The 23,275-nt window shown below is 36.5% G+C and overlaps 1 protein-coding gene across 11 annotated transcripts in view; it reads right to left on the reverse strand.

Annotated features, from left to right (window-relative positions):
- Nucleotides 1-23,275, reverse strand: part of CAPRIN2 (caprin family member 2) — a 44,731-nt gene that overhangs the window by 12,513 nt on the left and 8,943 nt on the right. For 10 of the 11 annotated variants that reach the window (XM_027035845.2, XM_053226107.1, XM_027035843.2 and 7 more), the window contains exons 4-12: nt 19,387-19,473; nt 14,860-15,098; nt 13,279-13,361; nt 10,926-11,093; nt 9,860-9,903; nt 8,277-8,951; nt 5,666-5,788; nt 3,783-3,864; nt 2,713-2,768 (exon numbers count right to left, since the gene is read on the reverse strand). In XM_027035845.2, the coding sequence (XP_026891646.1) occupies nt 2,713-2,768; nt 3,783-3,864; nt 5,666-5,788; nt 8,277-8,951; nt 9,860-9,903; nt 10,926-11,093; nt 13,279-13,361; nt 14,860-15,098; nt 19,387-19,473 (1,557 nt within the window). The remainder of the gene's footprint in view (nt 1-2,712; nt 2,769-3,782; nt 3,865-5,665; nt 5,789-8,276; nt 8,952-9,859; nt 9,904-10,925; nt 11,094-13,278; nt 13,362-14,859; nt 15,099-19,386; nt 19,474-23,275) is intronic. The other variant, XM_027035846.2, reaches the window with a different exon arrangement.

The raw sequence follows: 23,275 nt of genomic DNA on the forward strand, positions 1-23,275 counted from the left end.
ACCCAAGCAGTCAGCTAAATTGCCTTTCCAGGTCTGGTCACCAAAGCTACACATCTAATCCCATCCTCATTTATCAAGATTCTTGGCCCTAGAAACCTGGGCCTCAACAGCAGATGGAACATCTGGCCCTCAACAGCAGTTCAATGGAAGCAGCTCAGGGCACATTCAACACTGTGGGCACAGCTCTGCCAGGGATCACAGTAACTGTGGTTTGGCTCTCTGTGCTCCCACTGTCTTAAAGAGGTAGGCAGAAGTACAAATAGAAATGATAAGCTTAGGGCGCCTGGGTGGCTTAGTCGGTTAAGCATCCAACTTCGGCTCAGGTCATGATCTCATGGCTTGTGAGTTCAAGCCCCACATCGGGCTCTGTGCTGACAGCTCAGAGCCTGGAGCCTGTTTCAGATTCTGTGTCTCCCTCTCTCTCTGCTCCTCCCCCATTCACACTCTGTCTCTCTCTCCCTCAAGAATAAACAGAAAGAAAGAAAGAAAGAAAGAAAGAAAGAAAGAAAGAAAGAAAGAAAGAAAGAGAGAGAGAGAGAAAGGAAAGGAAATGATAAGCTCTACATAAATTACAGAGGCACCAAAATTCTAACAAAATGTTAAAGCTAATAACATAAAAAAAAAACTGGAAGAAAGCAAGCACAGGAAAAACTAAGGCTGTGACAACTGTAACCAATAAAAGACTAAGAAAGTGGCTACAAAAGAATTCTACGGCACAAAGATATTAGAACATAACAGGGAGAGATCTATAAAAATCCAGCAATCACAAGGTCTGAAGTGTCCATGACATGAATCTACTCCTTTTATCTCAATCTCAGAAGCCCAAGTAATAAAATGGGTTAATTGGAAACTAATTAATGGCAACCAAATATCCAGAGCAGTTACATTTCAGTGACCTTCTAGAGAGGGTCATCATAATAGGCCACTTCTTGGGAAGGAGATGGGGACCAAGTTTTAAAAGAGATCTTAAGAAAAAAAAATTTTAAATCCTTTTGAAATTTTATATACCTAAATAAATAGGTATAATTTAGATCCGACTAAAATATTAGAACTATTATGATACTGTAGTGTTTCTAAAACTAGGTCTTTCTTCTGGTCCTCTTTTTAAAATAACAAGACAACTGCCCAAAATAATTGGAACTGGGTATTGTGGGGACAGAAGTTTCCTGCTGCGGAAAGATTTACAAATGTTAAGCTAAGACATTGATACCTGAGCTTTTGAATTTAAAAGGTTCACTTAACAACAACAACAAAAAATAAAGATAAATTCTTCACATTAGTATTTCTTTAGAAGTTATGGCAATTCTTGCTTCCAAATTACTGCTCTTTAAGCAGACCAGCTGAAAGCAGTTTTAGATATTGGTGAGTAAACATGATGCTGGGGACCTATGATTCCCAAACAATGCAGGTGCAGATTCACCCAGGAAGCTTATTACAAATATAAATGTCTAGATAACGCCCCTGGAAATTCTGATCCATTAGGTCTAAGGTGATATCTAGATATACATATCTTTAGGGGCACCTGGGTGGTTCAGTCAGTTAAGCCTCTGACTTCGGCTCACGTCATGATCTCGTGGTTCATGAGTTAAAGCCCTGCATCAGGCTCTGTGCTGATGGCTTGGAGCCTGGAGCCTGCTTCTGTGTCTCCCTCTCTCTGCCCCTCCCCCACTTCTGCTGTCTCTCTCAAAAAAAAAAAAAAAAAAAAATTAAAAAAACCTTACAGATAGATATATAGATATATATACAGAGATATATATAGATACCTTTATTAAAGTGATCAAGTGCTTCTGATGCAGCCATCCACAGACCTGCCCCTGAGAACTACTGAACTAGACCAACAGCTTTTTGAAAACCTTTAACTTGTCCATTGAAAGCCTCATGTAGAACCCTAACAGCTAGAACAGGTAACATGGAACCCTTAAACCAGTGAGTAGGGTGAGGGACTCAGCTCAATAAATACATTTTGAAAACTGAGCCATACCTTATCAAACTAAATATAAACCATTGTAAACAAATGGTATTTACTCAGAAGTTTTTGGACAGGAAGGCAACAACTGTTGAGCCATCTGGTCAAAATACTTAACCTATCAGGGATGCTACTGTTAAGAAAATTGCCATAAAGTTTTCAGAGGGATCCTGATAATTTTTTTTAAAGGTAATGACCAGAAAACTATCAAACCTTGTACTTTTTTTTTTCTTGAACTTACTATTGATAGAAGTGCAATGTGGCATCAGAGATCTCAATGATCTGGTTCCTTTGTAAATCTAAGGTGTTCTGTGAAAATCAGTTCCTCAGAATGTCAACTCTTATGTGTGAAGGGAGGCAGGAGATTAGCTAACCATGTGCTAAACAAAATTAGTATCTTTCTTTAGACTCTTGACTATGCTGCTCTACCAAAGTGACTTAAGTAGACAATGGCAGAGTAAGATTCCCAGACAAGGTATCTCTGAATTCTTCAGGCTTGCTCTTTCCTTATTAAAGTCTGCCAGCCTTCTCTATTTTAACAGATGTCTTCCCCATGATCATTAGGTAACCTTTGGAGGGCCAGTTGTACTTAATCTAAAAAACTAGATATCCTTAGAACATTTTCAATAATTTAGTTAGGTATATTAGAATCAGCAAGTCTGATCTATCTTACCAAAGCAAGAGTTTCTTCCCTGAATAACAAAGAAATTAAAAATAGCAAAGAAAGATTACTTTGGAGAAGTTACCTGTAATGGCTCTTGAAGAAAATCACTTTGACTGGAAAGATTTTGTTCTGTAGATGCTGCAGAGAGTGAAATCAACAGTAAACTATTGAGGGAGGAGAAAAGTTTATGCATATCAACTGGGTGGAAACTAAAAGTTTATACTTTACAAAATAAGCCATAGCTAGAAAAACTAGGTCTCAAAGCCATCATGAATTTTCTGTGAGAGCTCTAAAGAGTCAGAGAGGATTTGGGAGACACTAGTCCCATCTGTGACACTAATGATGTTTTAAGGTTAAAAGGGCAAAAGCAGCATTTCAAAGCTCCAAAAATCTATTACTTTAAAAAATGACTAGTAATAGTAAACTGGAAGATAAAATCTAAGCTATCATGAATAGTAATCAAGTGATACACTCAAATTCCAAGTTTCAAAATAACTCTTAGCTGGGTCATATGTCTTTTCAGGTTTTTTTCCCCCCTTTGGTCATGTATATTAATATGCTTTTCAATTATATAGTTTCGGTTTGGTTTTTTCTTGTTAATGTCTATCACTTTTGTTAATTACTCTTTATTCTCCTTACTTCATCCAGGAATTACTACACCCATCTTCTAGTTGGTGTCTGCTCACTACAACTGGACTGTGGCTTCAAATACCTCATTCCTCCCCTGAAATAAATGAGTGTAGAGCAAAAAGCCTAACGTCAGGCCAGATTCAATTCTAGGTTCCGTCATTAGGTACTGTGTTAATCGATGTACTTAAATATCACTGATGTAATTTCACTCATAATTGGGATCAAAAAGTTTCAATACTAGATTTATAGAGTCAAAAGGACCCCAATCACTTCAAAATTTGCAAAACCAGCTTGTGTTTCTCCATTTAACCATCCGGAGACCTTCTATAAAAGGCAAACAGGTCAGGTGAGCACACTAATGTCTTAATGGTAATTTACCCATATATAACTGATGACACATAGATACATTTAGAATTAACACAGAGACACAATTTAACCCTTAAGATATCTAGAGTAAAATTATTTGTAAGAGGTAACAAATGTTAGACCTATGCATGTTTACTCTCAGTTATGATTACATACCTACTGGGCTACCTGGAGTAGTTGAAGGCGGCTGTGACGATGGAATTGCACTTGAAGGTTTGTCAAAATCCAGAATAGATTCCTAAAGACAAGATTTTTTAAATCATGACTAGAAACAATTATTCATTTAAAAGCTATTACCATTGGGGCACCTGACTGTGGCTCAGTCAGTTGGGTGTCTGACTCTTGATATTGGTTCGGGTCATGATCTCACAGTTGATGACATCAAGCCCCATGTTGGGCTCTGTGCTGATGGTGTGGAGCTTGCTTGGATTTCTCTCTCTCTGCCCTTCCTGTGCTCTCTCTCAAAAATAAACTTAAAAAAAAAATAAACTGTTTAAAAGCTATTACCATTGCATTATTCACAACACTGTCCATAGCTATTAGCTATAAGAATCTAGCTAATAACTATCTCAAAATGTTGATAACTTACTATTTAAAAAAAAAAAGTGTTTATTATGAGAGAGAGCACTCATGAGCAGGGCAGAGGCAGAGAGAGAGGAATAGAGAGAGAATCCCAAGCAGGCTCCATGCTATCAGCGGAGCCTGATGCAGGGCTCAATCCCATAAACTGTGAGACCATGACCTAAGCCAAAATAGAGAATTGGACACTTAACCAACTGAGCCACCCAGATACTCCAACAACTTAGTCTTCATAAGAGAAAGAGTTAAGAGTTAAAATCTAAAGTAACTGTCAAACCTTAAAATTATGTCAAGTAATTCCAAGGCTTAACTATGAAAAAAAAAAAACCTCCTGACTTAAGCTCTTAAACACAAGCATTAATTCTGTAACCTTGCCTTTATTATGTCCAACAACTGAGGGTTTAACAGTCTCATCTCAACCACTAATCTAGCTCATTCATGCTCTCTGATCTTTCATAATGAGTAACGATTCTCTCCCCCATCTGCCTATCTTAGTTTTCAAATGTTTCCAACATTTTGAATAATTAAGCTACCCTTGTAGTAATCACTTTTCATCTTCAAATAACCTAAATGGGTAAGGAATTCCCTCATTTTATAAGTAGAGAATTACAGGCTAAATAACTTGCCATGGATTTTATAGCCAGTAAATAGCAGAACCGGGATTTAAACACAAGTCTAATTCCAAAGCTCAAGATCTTTTTACTACACAAAAAGATCTTATTTGTCTACTTCCTCCTTCAATAATATTGTACTATTCTGAAATTCTGTAAGACTCTGTATGACACAATTTAGCACTTAACTATTGCCACAAGTTAAAGTCTTATACAACTGGAATATAAACTCCTTGAAGGCAATAAATGTCTTATGATTTTCTACACACAATAGCACCTACCAGAATGCCAAGCACAGAGTAGGTTCTCACAGTCTGAGTGGAAACTACCAATGATCTACAGCAGAAAATATATTTGAACACTTATACTTTTTACATGTTTAATTCATTTCATTACTCACAACAAACTTAGGAATAAGAATTATTACCCTCATTTTTCAAAAAAAGAACCAAGGCAAAGAGTAAAGTAACTTGCCTGAACTGTGAGACCTAGGAAGTGGCCAGAATTCCCATGCATTCTGAACACCAGAACCTAACCTCTTAGCAACTTCATTACAGGAGCGCCTGGGTGGCTTAGTCAGTTAAGCGTCTGACTTTGGTTCGGGTCAGATCTCACGGTTTGTGCATCAGGCTTTGTGCTGACAGCTCAGAGCCTGGAGCCTGCTTCAGATTCTATGTCTCCCACTCTCTCTGCCCTTCCTCTGCTCACACCCTGTGTCTCTGCCTCTCTCTCTCTAAAAATAAATAAACATTAAAAAAAAAAACAAAAAACACTTCACTGTAATACTTCTGATTAGAAGCGAGTAGCCCCAGGAATATCATTTAAGATTCATTTAAGAATGGCTCATACTTGCATAAAGTTACAAGTTCCTTGAATCTGGGTCATCAGATCCTGCAGTTTTTCTTTCCTCAATACTGGATCCTTTGGAAGGGTCGAGGAAGAACCTACAGGCTGATGCATAGGCTTAGGCACCTACAAAATAAACCCACAATGTATAAGAGCGAAATTCACATTCAACAGCCTAATTCAGGAAACTCACCTTATCACTACATCTTAATGAAAGCAGAACACATAGCAAAGCCCATTTATCAGATTTATGTCAGGTAAAGAATTTCCACAACAATACATTTTCTAAATAATTTAAGCAAACTTTATAAACACTTTTTCCCTTTCACAATACCTCTAATGGATATCTTTCTAAAACAACCTCTTTTCAAAGGGAAGACCCAGAGTAACAAAACTTCCTTGACAGAAAGTTTTTTCATTATGGACAATCAGCTGATGATATTCTTTATAAGATACCACTAACTGTAAGACACGCAAATGATTTTTTTCCCCAGAGAAAAAGTTACTATCACCACATTCCACTTTTAAATGTCTGCTTTCAGAAACATTAAGAAGTAAATATGTATACAAACACATCCAAGGTTGAAGAAATACACTACTATATTTTGTTATCAGGTTAAGTACTTCAGGGGACTAATGATGTTTATAAAGTGGTTAGTCCTCACGCTAAGTTGCTTATGAAAGCTGCATACCCTGAATTAGACCTAATGCTGATATGGTTAACATCTTACAGCTGCCAGTATCTGTCTCCACCAGCTCCTCTTCTCCACCTTCTAATTCACTGGGAAGTCACACAGCTAAGCTTGTCAAAAGTGCCATACAAAATAAGAGTTAATAAATCCTAAGTAAATATACGAAAGACTCTTCTAGGAGAAAAGTATGAGCTTTAGTGATTAATTTCACGTTATCTAGTCTTTTAGCTTTGAACTCTATTTTGTCCTTGACTGTACTTAGTCATGTTCTAGAAAGCTGAAACTGCAAGACAGACAGTGTACTATATAGAGAAGTGTCCTCTCAGTCACTGAAAGGCCCTGCAAATTCAATATAATGCAGTCTGTACCATAAAGACAAATTAAATGAGTTTCGGCCTTTCCAACTAATTCTACATACTATCCAACATATAGTATAATATTCTGGTAAGGTAAAGGCTCAGTACTACTATACTTAATGGAATTTTAAATTGGGTTTCTTAAAACAGCTTTACTGAAATATTAAATTGGGTTTTTTAAGTAAGTTTCTCAAAATAGTTGTCATATTACAATTACTGTTGTGTGATACCTGGTTAATGAAATAAGGCTATCAATCTTCTATAGGGTCAGGAAGAAGCTAAAATTGATATTAGCACTTGAAGAAAAGAGGAAAAAAGGCGAGCAAAGGGAGACAAGGAACTCTGAAGTTCTCTTCCCGTAAGGCAAAACTGAAACAGTGACAGGTTTTTTTTATTTTTTTTAATGTTTATTTATTATTGAGAGACAGAGAGAGACAGCACATGAGCATGAGAGGGGCCGAGAGACGGGGAGACACAGAATCTGAAGCAGGCTCCAGGCTCTGAGCTGTCAGCACAGAGCCCGATGCAGGGCTCGAACTCACAAACCGTGAGATCATGACCTGAACCGAAGTCGGATGCTTAACCGACTGAGCAACCCAGGCGCCCCTTTGGCAGTTTATTTATAAAAAGCAATGCTTTGATTTCTCCAAGCAAAAGTTTTTCACACTGTTAGGGGACCAAAGATTTATCAGAGAGCCTCTGGCTAAAATGGCATGAAGTGCAGGGAACACTACTAGACATAGATGGAAAACACTGGGAAGATAAGTTCACATTTCTTAGCAAACAAGGTAGTAACAAGTTCATATTTAAATAGAAGTAAATAACTTGTAATTTAATAACCTTAATAGCAGTGTATCCAAGGCTTATTCATTATAAGCCTTCTTATCTTCCTGAAATAGGTTATCATTAACAGAATGAGGTCTTCTATTTGAACTAAATCTCATATTCCAAACTTAGTTACAGAATATTTAAAGCCTATAGTTTCCACTTCCAGAAAAATTCTCATTTTGAAACAGAAATGGAGAACTAATTCAGATCCTACCCGACCTACTGGAATATCTGCAACCACCATGTACCTTCTTCAAAGAGTGCAGGCTAACCTGAGTGATTACAAAGAGTGAAAGAAACTCAAGAGAATACAGAAAAATGGAACTTCTGTCAGAAAAGGTCATCCATGTGCCAGGCGGAAGATGATGAATGAAACACAGTAAAACAAGCCCCTCGTCTTGTGACATGCATTTACATTTCTCATGTGTTCACACTAAGGTCTTGTCTGAGCTATTCACTATTTTCATATCATATCATGTCATTAAAATTTTGGCATTCAAACAATAGTTTCTAACTGTGGAAATTTCACCTCAGCTTAGGCTTAAAACACAGACTAGGTCTACTTCCAGTTTCAAGGGGAAAACCAATTACGTATTAAGGAGTTAAGTGAAATACTTTATACATGAATTTAACACAGATTTCGGAGATTCTTTTTAAAGAGGACTAAAAAGTTATGACTACCACCAGTCCTTATTTATGCCTACATTGACCAGAGCAGACTGATAAAAACAAACTCACATCTTTGGGTTCAGTATTAAACTTCCTGGGCAGGAGCTGGTCATTTGGTATGAGGCTTGCTGGAGCTACCCCCCAGGACTTTGGAGAAATCTGTGATTGTGGTGTTAAAGGGCGTTTTTGACTCTCAACATTATTTTCCCAGGATTTTGGAGTCTCTGGCTGTCTTGAATCCTGGTCTTCACACATGGGAGTGGTCCATGACTTGGTGATGTCCTGTTCATTCTGCACAGAAGGTGTCCAAGACTTTGGAGATTGCTTCTTTGGATCCTGTTCTTTCTGCAGCTGAACTGGCCAAGGTTTTGGTGTCTCCTGCTTCTTCTGTTCTTCTTGAGTATATCCTGTTTTGGATTTAGGAGTTTCTTGCTTCCACTGGCTAGGAGCTGGCTTAGGTTTAGAGACATCCTGCTTCTTCTGCTCTTCCTGCAGAGTAGACCTGAGTTTTGGATCTTGTTTCCTCTGTTCTAAGGAAACTGCAGGCTTTGATACCTCCTGGTGCTTAACAGAAGGCTCCCAAGACTTGAAGGATTCCTGTTTCTTCTCCTGACCATCGGGTTCAGTAAGCATATCCCAACATTTGGGGAGATTTGGTTTTCTAGCATAATCTGCTTCCCAAGATTGCTCTTCATCTTGTTTGCTTGAATAATCTACTTCTGTCATGTAACGTCTGTTAAGAAACTAGACCAGAGGAAAATACGTGCTTGAGTCACAAGATTTATAAAAGACCTTGAGAGACCTTGAGGGGAACACTGACCTCTATTAGTATTCCTATGTCCATTGGTCTGAGTCACTATACTAAACTAACAGGAAATTTCTGTCCTTATCCTACTTGAAAAGACCATCCTATGTTTTTGTCCATTCCTTTTCCCTCAGTTAACAGAAATACAACCTTTGATACTTCAACAGTAGCAATGTATACTTGACCTACCTAAGAACTGCACATCACCGTGCCACGTTTGCTTGATTCAGGCTCTTTGACCAAGGTTATTCTGCCTCTGCCAACCTTAGACCACTCTACTACCCAACTCCCTAAAATGTTAAGGCAGAGGATATAGTTCAACTACACACATTTACACTATTTAACCTTAAGCCTTATGTTTCCTGAATTAGCAGCCTTTTCTTTATTTCTCTATCAGTCATACTGTGACTTTGACTCTTTGGTTTTTTTCAGCTTCCATGAATTTCAATGTCACTTCAAAAAGAGAACAAATACTTTATTACCAACGTGAGTAAATTCTAACGAGAGCAAAATCCTACCCATCTTTAAAGGGCCAAGAACAATAGCTAACGCTTGAGCAGTTTACTGTGCACCAGGTCAAATTCAAATTCTAAGTAATTTAGAATTTGACTCCTTTCATCCTCACAAGATGCCTCATAAGGCAGGCATTACTATTATCCCTATTCTATATACATGAGGAGAGCAGACACAGCTGGGCTAGACATCTTAGCCAAAGTCACTAAGCTCATAAGCTACAAAACTAGGATTCAAGTTTAAGAAACCTAGTTCCAGAGCCTCAGGTCCTAAATGCAACACAATACAAAAGTCCCAAAAACCAAAATCAGCAAATTACCTTTCAGAAACTTACCTCTTGTGGTTGTATCTCTGGCTGTGCAAGTTCCATAAGAGACTCTGAAAAGATAAAAGGAGTATTAAGCAAATACTAAACTACATTTTTAGACTTATTACAACTGTAATTCATTCTAGTAACATTTTTTAAAAAAAGGGACAGTACAATGAAATATATTAATGGCAGGAGTAATTCTCACTATTGCTTGTTGGTCAAAAGCATGTGGTCTGAGACTAGCTAAAGCTAGTAGTTCTCCTTATATAACACTTTTCTAAAGTCAAGTTGCAGTTAAAAACTGACTGAAAATAAGACTATCTCCTCTTACACACAAATACAGCTTCTTTCAAGTTGAAATTATACCTCTAGTCCCATGGGGTAAAAATTAGTCATTGAAACAGGCCTTAAAGGTCTCCTATGAGCCAGTTTAAGGTTGGAAGGTAGTAAGGGAATGGAAACCCTAAAGCATTAGATGAAATGTTAAGAACTAATAGAAAGTAGACATAAGAAATGACTTGAATCATGCTAGTAGTGGCCACTGGAACTCTGCCTTCTCTACCCCCATAGAAATGACTTTTTTTTTTTAATAAATTGAGCTTCAACAGACAGGAGCAAAACTGCCATTCACTCAAAATATTTCTTCCCTTAAGAAAGGTGGAATTCTGAAAAGTACATTTACTGATTTTGGCAAACATTTTCCAAATATGTTAACCTTAGATTATTTATATTCTCATTCTACTACCATATTGGATTCTACTATAAACATTTTAAGTGACAATTTTAAATGGAATTATCCTACTAACAATTTAACAAAGAGGTTCAAATTCCATAAGGGCCTCATTTGAGCAGGGTATTCTCTTGTAACAAAGGATAACCTATGTTTCTGTTAGCATTCATTCTGTAAATCACAGTAATAAAACCTAGAGACCTATTCTAAACCTAAGTTTATCCTGCAGCAAGTAAAGATTTCAATGAGTGTAGAAATTAACAAATTAAAATAAGGCAATCCTTTTACAATGATTTCACTCATTCTGTGTAAATATTAAAAATGCAACTACTATAAAGAATTTCCGAGATCACAACAAACCTGACTCTTTGACAGATTCAGTTTTCAATAATTGTTTTTTCTTCTCTGATTTTATTAGCATTTCTTCCTCCAATGATACTTCTTTCTCCTTAGCATTTTTTGGGACTGGGATACTTTCAAAATAGCCTGAGTTCAGCAATTTAGACAGCAGATCTTTCATGTGTTTGTCTAAGAAAGAGTGATTAAGACTTAGTTATCACATAACCTAATAGTTCATGGAAAATTATTTGGAATAGAAATCCTAGTATAATTTTATCCTAGTTACAGTATGTCAACACCCCACATTGGGGGGATTCAAAGAACTGGTCAGTATCATAAACAGCAATGTGCAAGCCATATTTCTGTCATGCTGAATCAATATAAATTTTAAAGATCAGAATCCCAAAGTTTAGCAAGTCACTTAAGTTTCTCTGGGCCTCCATTTCCACCATTTGAAAAATGGCTAAAATCAGAGACCCTAATCAAAGGCTATGTTACAAAAGCACACATCTGTTCCCTGAACTGAGAGAAAAGCCATTTTTCCTATCTGTCCCAAAGACATCACAACCAGCAATTATTCTACCTTCCAAGTAATTAAGGCTTTATAGAATTAAAAGTTCCTCAAACATAACCATTAGAAAACCCTATCTTGGACGATCTCTAAAGGATTTTTAAACTCCAAAATCCCATGATAAAGATTTTACTCTTGAATTATGCTGTGACTCTTAGCATATCACCATTTGATGAACAAGAAAAATCTTAAAATGATGTTAAAGTAGCTGCACCATAAACAGATCTAAAGTCTATTTCACTTTTAATATCCCCTAAAAACATAATTCCCAAATTACGTTTGCGTGCCCATACTTGATTTGGGTCTATTATTCCTTTCATAGGAGTACTATGACAGGTTTTTAATATATTTTTTTTAATATTCACTTATTTTTGATAGAGAGACAGAGCACGAGCAGGGCAGGGGCAGAGAGAGGGAGACACAGAAATCGAAGCGGGCTCCACTTACAAACCATGAGATCATGATGCAAGCTGAAGTCAGATGCTTAACCAATTGAGCCACCCAGCCACCCTGTTTATTATTTTTTTAATAAACTTTGAGGTATAATTTTAGTTCATTCATTTTAGTTCAGTCATTTTAAGTGTACAGTTTTAGCAGGTACATAGTCATGTTACTTCCACCAGAACCATGATATAAAACATTTTCATCAAAAGTTCCCTCGTGTCCCTTTTATATCAATCCCCTCCTCCCACTCCCTGGCAACAACTGACCTGCTATCATTCTAGTTATGTCTTTTCTAAAATTCCATATAAATGGGATCCATTTATCCATATAAATAAGTATCCATTTTTTGGTCTGGCTTCTTTCACTCAGCATAATTATTTTGAGATTCATCCATGTTGTTGCATGTATCAACAGTTTATCCTTTCTTTATTCCTGAGTAGATTCTATTGTATGAACATACCATATTTTGTGTATCAATTATCAGTTGATGTACGTCTAAGTTGTGTTCAGTTTGGGGCTATCATGAATGAAGCTGGTATGAACATTCATGTCAAGTACTTACGTGAACATGTGTTTATAATTCTCTTGGGTACTGGCAGTATAATTGCTTGGTCATTTGGTAAGCGTACACTTGTAAGAAACTGTCAAACTATGTCCCAAAGTTATTTGTATCATTTCGCATTCTAACCAAGAAAAAAATTTCTATAATTTAAACTTGAAAGGACATAGAAATTTTGAAAGCATTATATACTACAAATATATTTCCAAAAAAGGAAGCATTCACTACTAACAAAAATGTTTACCAGCTTGTAGTGTTCTCATTATCCTAAGCCAGTACACAAAACTATGTACTTAATGTTCATTTGTACTTGGTCATTTGGCTGAAGTCTATTTAGGAAGCCAAAAGCCTCTTTCTCTCCAGATCATTACCAGATTGACAGACAACAATGCTTCAATAGACTATGTAGCCAAGCCATCCCCATTTTCTTAGGCAGGTCCGATACATAACAATGTATGTATTTAAGATTCTTAAATAGAACTAGTACGGTACTGCTATGCAGAGAACTGAACCCCAAAATGGTCAAGCTGGTGTTGAAGCCAGCACTAGTCTTTAGCTCTTATTCTCAAATCATAGTGACTTGCCACTTAAAAACTCTCCCTAGGTTCCATTCAGTGAGTATGATTATACAGTAGTTGCTTTTAACCAAACTAAACAGAGATCTTTTTCCCTATGAATATAGCATTGTCAGACATGTAAGTTCTAATGAACTGACACAGTTTCAGCCCTCAATATCATACTAAACTTCTAAACATAAAGTCTAGTATTTACTGCATAAGTCCAGAGTAGAGAAAACTCACAGGTCGTTCCTACCACTGCTTTTTCACTACCTTCCAAAAGGTCCCAAAAGTACAAGGATGACTGCTCCATCTGGTCTTCAACACTGACAAGGAAAAGCAGAGCAGAACGAAGTAGCTTTAGAGGTACACACATATACACGTGGAGCAGTACAACTTATACGGTAGAACTCGTCAACAATCAGGACATTCAAGGTTAATTTTGTCTTTTTACTCTCTCAAAAAGTTAAAATTTTGTAAAAGATGACTAAATGCCTATTTATGGATATCAAACGTAAGCATTTTCTCTTAAAAACAACTAAAATACTGTACCAAATAGACCCACTAAGGAACAGACCAAAAAGAGTTTGAGGCTGTCAATGCAGTGTCATTAATTATCAAGTGTATGTCCTGGAAGGAAGAACCGTGGAATGGCAATATTAAGAGCTGCATTTGACTTTAAAGAGAGCAGCTTATTTTTCAAATTATGTTTCACTTACACATATTAAAGTAAGCTACACTCCCTAAATTCATCAAAGTGAAGAGAAGGAAACAACCACATAGGTGATGACGATGGGCTACACTATCAGAATGTGAATTTAAAAAAAATACATATGACTATAGAGATAATTGAGAGTTTTATTAGATTTTTTTCCTGATATAGGGCTGATTTCCAGTAATGGTTGAAATCTGACCCTGCTTTAGCATGGCCAAAGACACAACATTGGAAGGACCCATATCTAACAAAGCAGAAGCACAGAGATCTGCTCATTAGATGATTTCCCCCATCAAAGCAAAAACAGCAAACGGTTAACTGGGAAAAACTAGGTAGCCTCAAGTTGCTGGGTTTGTATTTGAAATTATCAGATTTGCTTCTCAGTATTTATTCACAGTATAAGAAGACCACCAAATAATTCTCACTTTGAAAGTTTTTTGTTTTTTTTTTTAACGTTTATTTATTTTTGGGACAGAGAGAGACAGAGCATGAACGGGGGAGGGGCAGAGAGAGAGAGGGAGACACAGAATCGGAAGCAGGCTCCAGGCTCTGAGCCATCAGCCCAGAGCCTGACACGGGGCTCGAACTCACGGACCGCGAGATCGTGACCCTAGCTGAAGTCGGATGCTTAACCGACTGAGCCACCCAGGCGCCCCTATCTCACTTTGAAAGTTTAATGATACTGGCCAAGTTAAATTTTATTAACCTCCACTGAAGTACAGCAGTAGTAAGAAGACAAAGACTCTCAGGTAATACAATAGCCTGAGACAATTACAAAAAAAACCTTTAAGCATATACATAATTAATACTTGTATAGGGGCAAAACTTGATGAGACATCATTTTTAAAATCAATGTTACAATAAAAAAAGCACATTAATGACATCATTCAAATTGACTTTCCTTCTAGACAGCCTATCAACCCTATCACAGTCTGGTCTGGCCAACGTTTCCCATTGTGAATCACAATAATGTTTTCTTAATTATTATATACGTATATATGTATATGTACATGTGTGTGTATGTATAAATACTATAAAATATATAAAACTAAAAAACTAGGCTAAAATGTTATGTGTTCTCTTTTAGGAAAATATTTTCTTCGGCTTACCTCAGACTTTCATTTCTTTCAGGGCAGGTCAGTTTTGAAAATTTAATGAGGTAGTCAAGTTCTTTTAAAGGCAAATACACTGCACCATTCAAGCCCCCTTTGAAATCCTTCTGTACGTGTTCCTGTGTCAAGTTCTGTAATACATACTGAACTTGAAGTATAGTACGAAGCTTTTTCTTCTCAGCCTCGAGCTTTAGCATGTGTTCCCTTCTCTGGGCCTTCTTCTGCGCTTTAAGTAGCTGTTAAAAAAAAAATTCTAATTAAAATTGGCAACTTTCTACCATCTCATATTAGCAATTCATAGTGCACAAAAATCTAATGCCAAAGAGCTGAGATTAGATGATGAATCTTATTTTATATATATATATGTATGTATGTGTGTATATATATATATATGCACACATATATACACATATATAACACTGACTGTGAAATTGACAGGTTCATTTATCCTCTTTTCTTTTTCAGTTGAGGAAGGGACTGAGTAATAAACTAGTATGTCTCAGGTAACCAAAGCTAAGAAAGTCAAAATATCTGACTCCCAACTCTAGGCTATATCTAGTACCTCTGATATCACTATGATAAGAAATAAGTACCTATCACTGATGCACATATTAATCCCCAAATTTAACTTTTCCATATTTATGTATATAAGCCTTTTTAAGCCGAAGATTTTAAGAAAATGCTCCAGTTTAGTTTTGAAGTTTTTGTTTTTGCTTTTTAAATTCTTGTTCCAGGGGAAGAGTATTTAAACTAAAAAGGTCATGGGGCGCCTGGGTGGCTCAGTCGGTTAAGCGTCCGACTTCAGCTAGGGTCACACAATCTCGCAGTCCGTGAATTCGAGCCCCGCGTCAGGCTCTGGGCTGATGGCTCAGAGCCTGGAGCCTGCTTCTGATTCTGTGTCTCCCTCTCTCTCTGCCCCTCCCCCATTCATGCTCTGTCTCTCTCTGTCCCCAAAATAAATAAACATTAAAAAAAAAAAATTTTAACTAAAAAGGTCAATTTTCAACCAAAGAATACTGGCTAAAGCATAAGGAATTGAAAACCAAACAGAAATAAAATAAAATGTCTTACCAATGTAATGCTAAAATACATACACAGCAAATAGTTTTGTTTTTGTTTTTGTTTTTTTAAGTAAAACTAAGATATTTTCACAATAGTTTGTCAGTCTGGATGGAGTTTTATTTTTCAATATTTAGCTGACAAAACATATAGTTAGCAAAACATAAATTTCGCCTCAAATAAATGTGTATGTAGATTGAGCAGACTGAATCTACTCTAAAGCTCAGAACTATAATACCTTAAAGTCTGACATAACACATGGGTCCCAGAAGTGGCTTCCCATTTATAAAATACCAATTAATAAAAAGTACCATCTATTTCCAGTAAGAAATCTAAAAGGTCTTTTCTCCCCATAGTTGCTTTTCTGATTGTAATGTTTCCATCATACTGGACATTTTCCAAGTATGAAGATTAAGAGAATAAAACAAAAATCTAAAAGAGTCTTCCTATATGCAAGTTAAAGTACTTTGATACACCATCATATTTAGGACTCTACAAAAGACATGTTCATAAATCCTAACAGATTAAGAAGGGGGGAGTCTCTGGAAAAGATTCATTATGGCATTATTAATTCCTTTCTAGGAGGTATGAAGATCACTTAATAAATTTAACTTGTGCTACTATCAGGGACAAGAGATCATAGGTGAAGGTAAAATTTCAAGAATGAGAAATGGACTGGCTGGAGCTTACAAGGGCAAGGATACTTTCAGGACAGCAAAGGCTCAGAAAAGCTTTTACCAAGATCTCAATATGGACTTACACCAATAACATTTACCAAAACTACATTATCCTCAGTTTCTGTTTGAGGACGATGGAGAATAGAGGTGGCAATTCTAGCTCTCCAAGACAGTGGGATTCTCTTGGACGGTTTCATGATGGTACAGAGAAAGGCAACTGACAAACTTATATCCCAGGATTAACGCAGATCTGTCTTTAGCCATTCCCAAGGCTGGATTAAGTGTTCTTATGGGCTTAAGACACCCTGAACTCCCCCTATCAAAGTACCTATTACATTAAAAGGCTATCTTTTTATTTACCTGCATCCCCATAGGTTTCAGCTTTGTGATGACTAGATCTCTGTTGTTTACCAATATATCACTAATGCCCAAAATAAAGCCTGACAGACGACTATCACATATCAAGTAAGAAAGTACACTGTCTCCTAGATCATAATCAGAAAACTACTGACAACACCCTATTTCTCCTTATTTATATAGAAACTAAGAAGTCAGGTTACATTTTCCTCTCTTCTACCAGTTGAGGACTGGTTTGTAAAGAAGCAGAAGATACAGGCACCTGGGTGGCTCTGTCAGTTAAGCTTCTGACTTCACCTCAGGTCATAATCTCACAGTTCATGTTGGGTGAGCTCCAGGCCCACTTCTCTCTCTCTCCTTCTCTCTCTGCACATCGCTCACTTGCACCCACTTTCTCTCTCTCTCAAAAAAAAAAAAAAAAAGCGGGGGTGGCAGAAGATATGAAATCAACCACTATCAACAAATCACACTGAATAATAAAATTTATTTTCTGATCCCTGTCTTAGAATGATAAATCCCCACCAAGGGAAAGAGCTTATGTCATGAAGACAAAGAGAGATGTAATTGAGATGAACAGAAAGGCTTCCAACTTTAGTTTGTAAGTAAAGAAAATGTTACACCCCATAAAACTGACTCTCATTAAAAGAGGTTTGACTAAAGAAAGGCTTTAATAAAAGGAAACTCAAAAAATTACTAGGCTGGAAGGTATTTGGCAAGCACCTTTGGGGTCTTTATTCATTAAGGCATGTTACAAAGTACCTTAATATCTCACCTAAAGTGAAAGTAAATCCACAGTACAAATTAGAAAAAATAACCTCATGGATAGCAACAAAATTTGGTGAATTGGTAACTACCTCTAGACAACAGCAGTGGAAAAGCATGTAAATAGATACTATATACTTGTATAAAGAACACAGTTTTTAGAGATAAAGAGTAGTTAGGGTCCTACCCTCACTCTACCACTTACTGGCTATATGATTTTGAAGAAGTTCCTTTTGTTCTGAGCATTGGATTCCTTATCTGTAAAATGGGGCTATATACATCTATTTCCTGGATTGCTGTAAAAATCAAGTTGACTTACAGAAGTACCTGGCACTTGGAAGGTGTTTAAAAAAAGATTTAAATATAAAAAGAAGGATAAAAGAAACAAAACATACTTTGAAAAAATAAACACCTGAATAAAAAACTAAAATTATCAAATAATTTTGAGTAAAAAAAGTTAATAGAAAATTTTAAGTATTATAGAAGTATACTTCCAAACATCCAACCAGAAAGAAGATATGAAATATCTTTTTATAAATTTAACAAATGGGGGAGTGATTAATCATAAGGAAAAAAATCAATTTAAAAGTATCTAAAATAGCCTAGAAATATTTAACAACTGTGAAATTCACAGAAAGCACTAAAATTAAGTGATAAATGAGTAAACAGGAGTTAAAATATACTATGGTTGACAAAAAGAGCTCATGTCATCTTAGAGTTGCATTAACAGAATTTTCTAGAAAACAGAAGATAATGGCTCTATACTAGGCTATTTCAGATTTACACACTACCTTTTAAGAGTTAAGTAAGTCAAACATCCAGAGAAAGCAATGATATTATAAAAAGATGATAGATGTCCTCAGCCTAGAAATGATGTGTTGGGTTTGTTTGTTTTTGGAGGTTTTTTGATGCCAGAGGAATGGAGAAGAGAATTTTAGTTCACTATACAAGAAAATACCCAAAAAGTGAAAGAGACTATTTTATGAAGCATGCTCCCCATCCCAGAAATGAATTTACAAAAATATTTCTTAATTGTTAAAAGATGATCTTTAAAGGGCCTTCTAATACAATTCTAAAACAGGGAAGAATACTTCATTAGTGAATGTTTAAGGCTTCATATTAATTACTGACTAAATCTGTCAGAGACAGAAGTTTGGACTGCCAACATAGAGACCCTAACAAGCTGTGAAACCAGACTTAACTCTATTTACCATGAATCACAAATCTTCCTGGTAATAACTGCCATGGTCTCAAGAAAAAGAGTCTACCAATTCTGTTTCTTTATACGTTAAATAATGCTAAACTTACAAGCCTGTGTTATACAAATTTACAAGCCTATATTCTAAAAAATCTTTTGTAAACTGCGTCCATCAAAATAGTTTTTATTCCCCTTCTCAATGATTTCTAAAACTCCACAGCGAATACACATTGGACAACTAACACTTTATTCACAGTGTCTCATATTCGGACACCATTTGTGCTCTCTTGAGACTCCAGAAATCTGAAAACACTAGTTCCTCAATAGCTATTGTCAACCCCCTCACCCCCAATAAAATATCGGCAGGAATGAGATGGATGGTAATAACTGAACACCATTAATGAATGCTAATATTTTCTTCCAGATCCGTGGCTAAAGTGGTTTCAGGAATAGCAAAGAAAACGTACTCACATCTTGGCTCAGTCCAGAAAAGGTTTTCTGAAGTTCCTTGGCAAATTCTAAGTTATGTAATACTTCTTCATATTTCTCCACCGCTTCCTACCAAATAGGATAAGAAAACATCAATTCTGTTAACTTCTAAATATAAATATGTCAAAATAAGTGTTCCTATAAAAAGAGTAGAAAAGACTTAAGACTTTATGGACTAGCCATACTCAAAAAACGTAGGAAGAGAGAGCATTTAATAGAAATTATATAAATTTTAAGATTCAATTTTTATGCTAGAAATCTGAGCCATAACAACAGACTTGAGTTCCTAACTATGAAGTGCACAGTATAAGATCAGAGAGACCTGTGTTTTTTTCTTTTTTTAATGTTTATTTGTGAGAGACAGAGGGAGAGAGAGCATGAGCAGGGAAGGGTCAGAGAGAGAGAGAGAGAGAAACAGAATCAGAAGCAGGCTCCAGGCTCTGAGCTGTCAGCACAGAGCCCGACGTGGGGCTTGAACACATGAACCATGAGATCATGACCTGAGCCAAAGTTGGACACTTAACAGACTAAGCCACCCAGGCGCCCCAGACTTGTGGTTTTTAAAAATTTTTTTTAATGTTTTATTTTACTTTTGAAAGAGAGAGACACACACACAGAACATGAGGGGGGAGAGGCAGACACAGAATCCGAAGCAGGCTCCAGACTCTGAGCTGTCAGCACAGAGCCCCAATGTAGGGCTCGAACTCACAGACTGCAAGATCATGACCAAAAGTCGGATGTTTTACCGACTGAGCCACCCAGGCACCCCTAGAGCCTGTGGTTTTCAAGAGCAATGAGCCAATAGTATTCCTCTGTCAATATTCATTCACTACTCAAATATAGTACACAAGTAGCAGAATGAGGATCACAAATAAGCAACTTCAAGAAATTTATACTATGGTAGAAAAGACTTGTAAACAATTACCTATAACAGACAAAATTAAGTATTATAACAAAAATATTGTAAAATGTTTAATGTTTATTTATTTTTGAGAGAGAGAGAAAGAGCGAGCATGAGTGGAGAAGGAGCAGAGAGGGAGACACAGAATCTGAAGCAGGCTCCAGGCTCTGAGCTGGCAGCACAGAGCCCGATGTGGGTCTGAAACCCATGAGCAGCAAGATCATGACCTGAGCCAAAGTCAGACACTAAACAGACTGAGCCACCCAGGAGCCCCCATATTGCAAATTTTTTTAAGTAGGCTCCACGCCGGGCATGGAACCCAACACAGGGCTTGAACCCATGACCCTGAGATTAAGACCTGAACTGACTGAGCCACCCAGACACCCCCAAAATATTGTTAATTCAAGGGGCATTTTTTTTTTAAGATTTCACAGATTAACAAAGTTGGTAATTAGGAAAGGCATAGATTTTTTTTTAATGGGACTTTAATCTGTTTGGAAAAACAAAGGGCTAATATGAAACAGACCAAGGTGGGAAACTTGTCTAACCACATAAAGATATACAGTATTTTAAAGTCTCCATATTTAAAGTAATATAGTATCCCACTTCTAGGTAGCTACCCAAAAGAAATGAAAACATATATCCACATAAAGACTTACATGCAAATTTGTATGGCAGCATATTCATTATGGCCCCAAATAAAAACAATCCAAATATCCAGCAATTGGTAAATAAACAAAATGTGGTATAATCATTCAAAGGAACACTCATCAGCAATAAAAAGGAATGAATTAATGATACATACTACACCAAGGATGAACCTCAAAAACATAATCATAACTCGAAGAAGCCATATGGGAAAGACTATCTTATGTGACATATCCAGAAAAGACAAACTTATAGAGATAGAAAGCAAATAAGGAGACAAAAAGGAATTTGGAAGGGTTACAGAAATGTTTGAAAACTAGATTGTCATGGAAGCTGCATAACTCTACAAATTGACTATAAATCATTGTCTTATACACTTAAAATGGGTTAATTTTATGATCTATATATGATACTTCAAAAAAGCTGTTTTAAAAACAATCTGATAACATAAGCTTTTACAAAAGTATAGAGTCTACCTATATACTGCTATATAACTACGTACTACCAGCATTAGCATAAATTAGTATAATAATTTTGGAAAAGTTTGGCATTTTTACCTATGAAGTTAACTATGGGCATACCGTACAGCCCATGATAGGTAATTTTTCAGGTGCACCCTGAAAAATTTCACACTTCTGTCTCAATAACACATATAAGATTGCTCTAAGTAGGACATTATCTACTCACAAACTACTACCAGAGAAAAACAAATAAAATATAACTACTTTCCTTAATATAAAATTCCTAAACATAATGAGTGAAAGACAAACTGCAGAACACAGTATGGTAACATTTATTATAAGGTATGAAAAAGCAACTCTAACAGATTCAAGGGCAACAAACAAGTGCTATTAAAATAAAGCAAGGAAATGGCAGTGGGCAGCTCAGAGTCAGGTTACAGTAAAGAGAAAGAACTGTGAAGGAGCTTTGGTGGTGTTGGTAATGTACTACTGGAGTTGAATGGTGGATTCTGATGCTTGCTTTATTATGCAGTATAACCTAGAAGCGACACTTAGTTGCAGCTGTATTATTTCATAATAAAAAAGACAAAGAGGTTTTCCAACTATAGAACCTTGCACAGATAATATAATCATAGTATACAGCCCTCAGAGGTATATAAAACCAGAAGGGAATACTCCCTCATATTCACTCCCAAATGGTATTAACTTTAATTCAAGAAAAGCAGCATCAAATGGGAACTACCTTAACTTCCCATCATCCAATGTGAATACATCCTTTCTTCCTCCCTTTTTTTGCTTACTGGAGGAAATATCCTTCTACCTTCTATCCTTTTCAATTACGTCTTCATAAAAAATCTTACTCTATGACTCCCTTTTAAAAATCTTGAATTTCTCACTCTGTTGATGCTTAAACTAGTACTTAACAAGTTCAAGTCTTGGGAGCCTGGGTGGCTCAGTTGTTAAGGATCAGGTCATGATCTCACAGTTTGTGAGTTTGAGTCCCACATCAGGTGAGCTCAATCTCTGCTTCAGGTGAACACAAGCCCCGCTTCTAGTAAAACACGAGCCCCAGGTGAGCCCCACTTCTCTCTGGATATCTCTCTGTCCCTTGTGGGATTCTCTCTCTGTCCCTCGCTCACTTGTGCCCTCTCTCTCAAAAACATAAATATAAATAAATATAATATATAAATAAATACAAGTTCAAGTCTCCCCCAATCTAAATAAGAAAAATAAAAAGCGCCTTTCTGGCAACCCCCTCCTTTCCATCTCAAAGTTTCAAAAATGGCTACACAGTCTCCATTTCCTCTTCAGACCTTATCAACCTGGATTCTGTTTCCATCATTCCACCAGAACTATCCTGGCTAAAGTAAGCATGTCAATACCACCTTTTAAATCCATAGATCTTTTATAACTCTCATTCTGGTTTCTCAGACTTCCACACAAAGGCAACTTCTGGCTCTACAAACATCTCTTTGTTTTTAGTAACACTAAACTTCCATTTTTCTCCCATTTCTCCAGCTTTTTACTTACCAGTAATTTTTCCATAAACTTCTCTCACCCCAGTTTTTAGCATTTACAAAATAAACAGGACCAACATCACAGAGATGTTGCCCAATTCAAATCACTCAAAATGACACCTGACCCTAAAGTTGGCTATAAATATTTTTAGCCTTTATTATCCAAACATTAAATGTCAAAGTTCCTCTGTCCTAGGCTTTTCTCCTTTCTATATTCTCATCCAACATAGTCTCATCTTTTCTTATGGTTTCAATTAGCAACCACACAGATGAGCTTAACTGTAGACTAAACTTCTTTGTGCTCCAGACCTGTAACTCAAACACTTATTCGATATTACCCACCC

Source organism: Acinonyx jubatus, chromosome B4, assembly GCF_027475565.1.
Source record: "Acinonyx jubatus isolate Ajub_Pintada_27869175 chromosome B4, VMU_Ajub_asm_v1.0, whole genome shotgun sequence".
NCBI classification, from domain to species: domain Eukaryota; kingdom Metazoa; phylum Chordata; class Mammalia; order Carnivora; family Felidae; genus Acinonyx; species Acinonyx jubatus.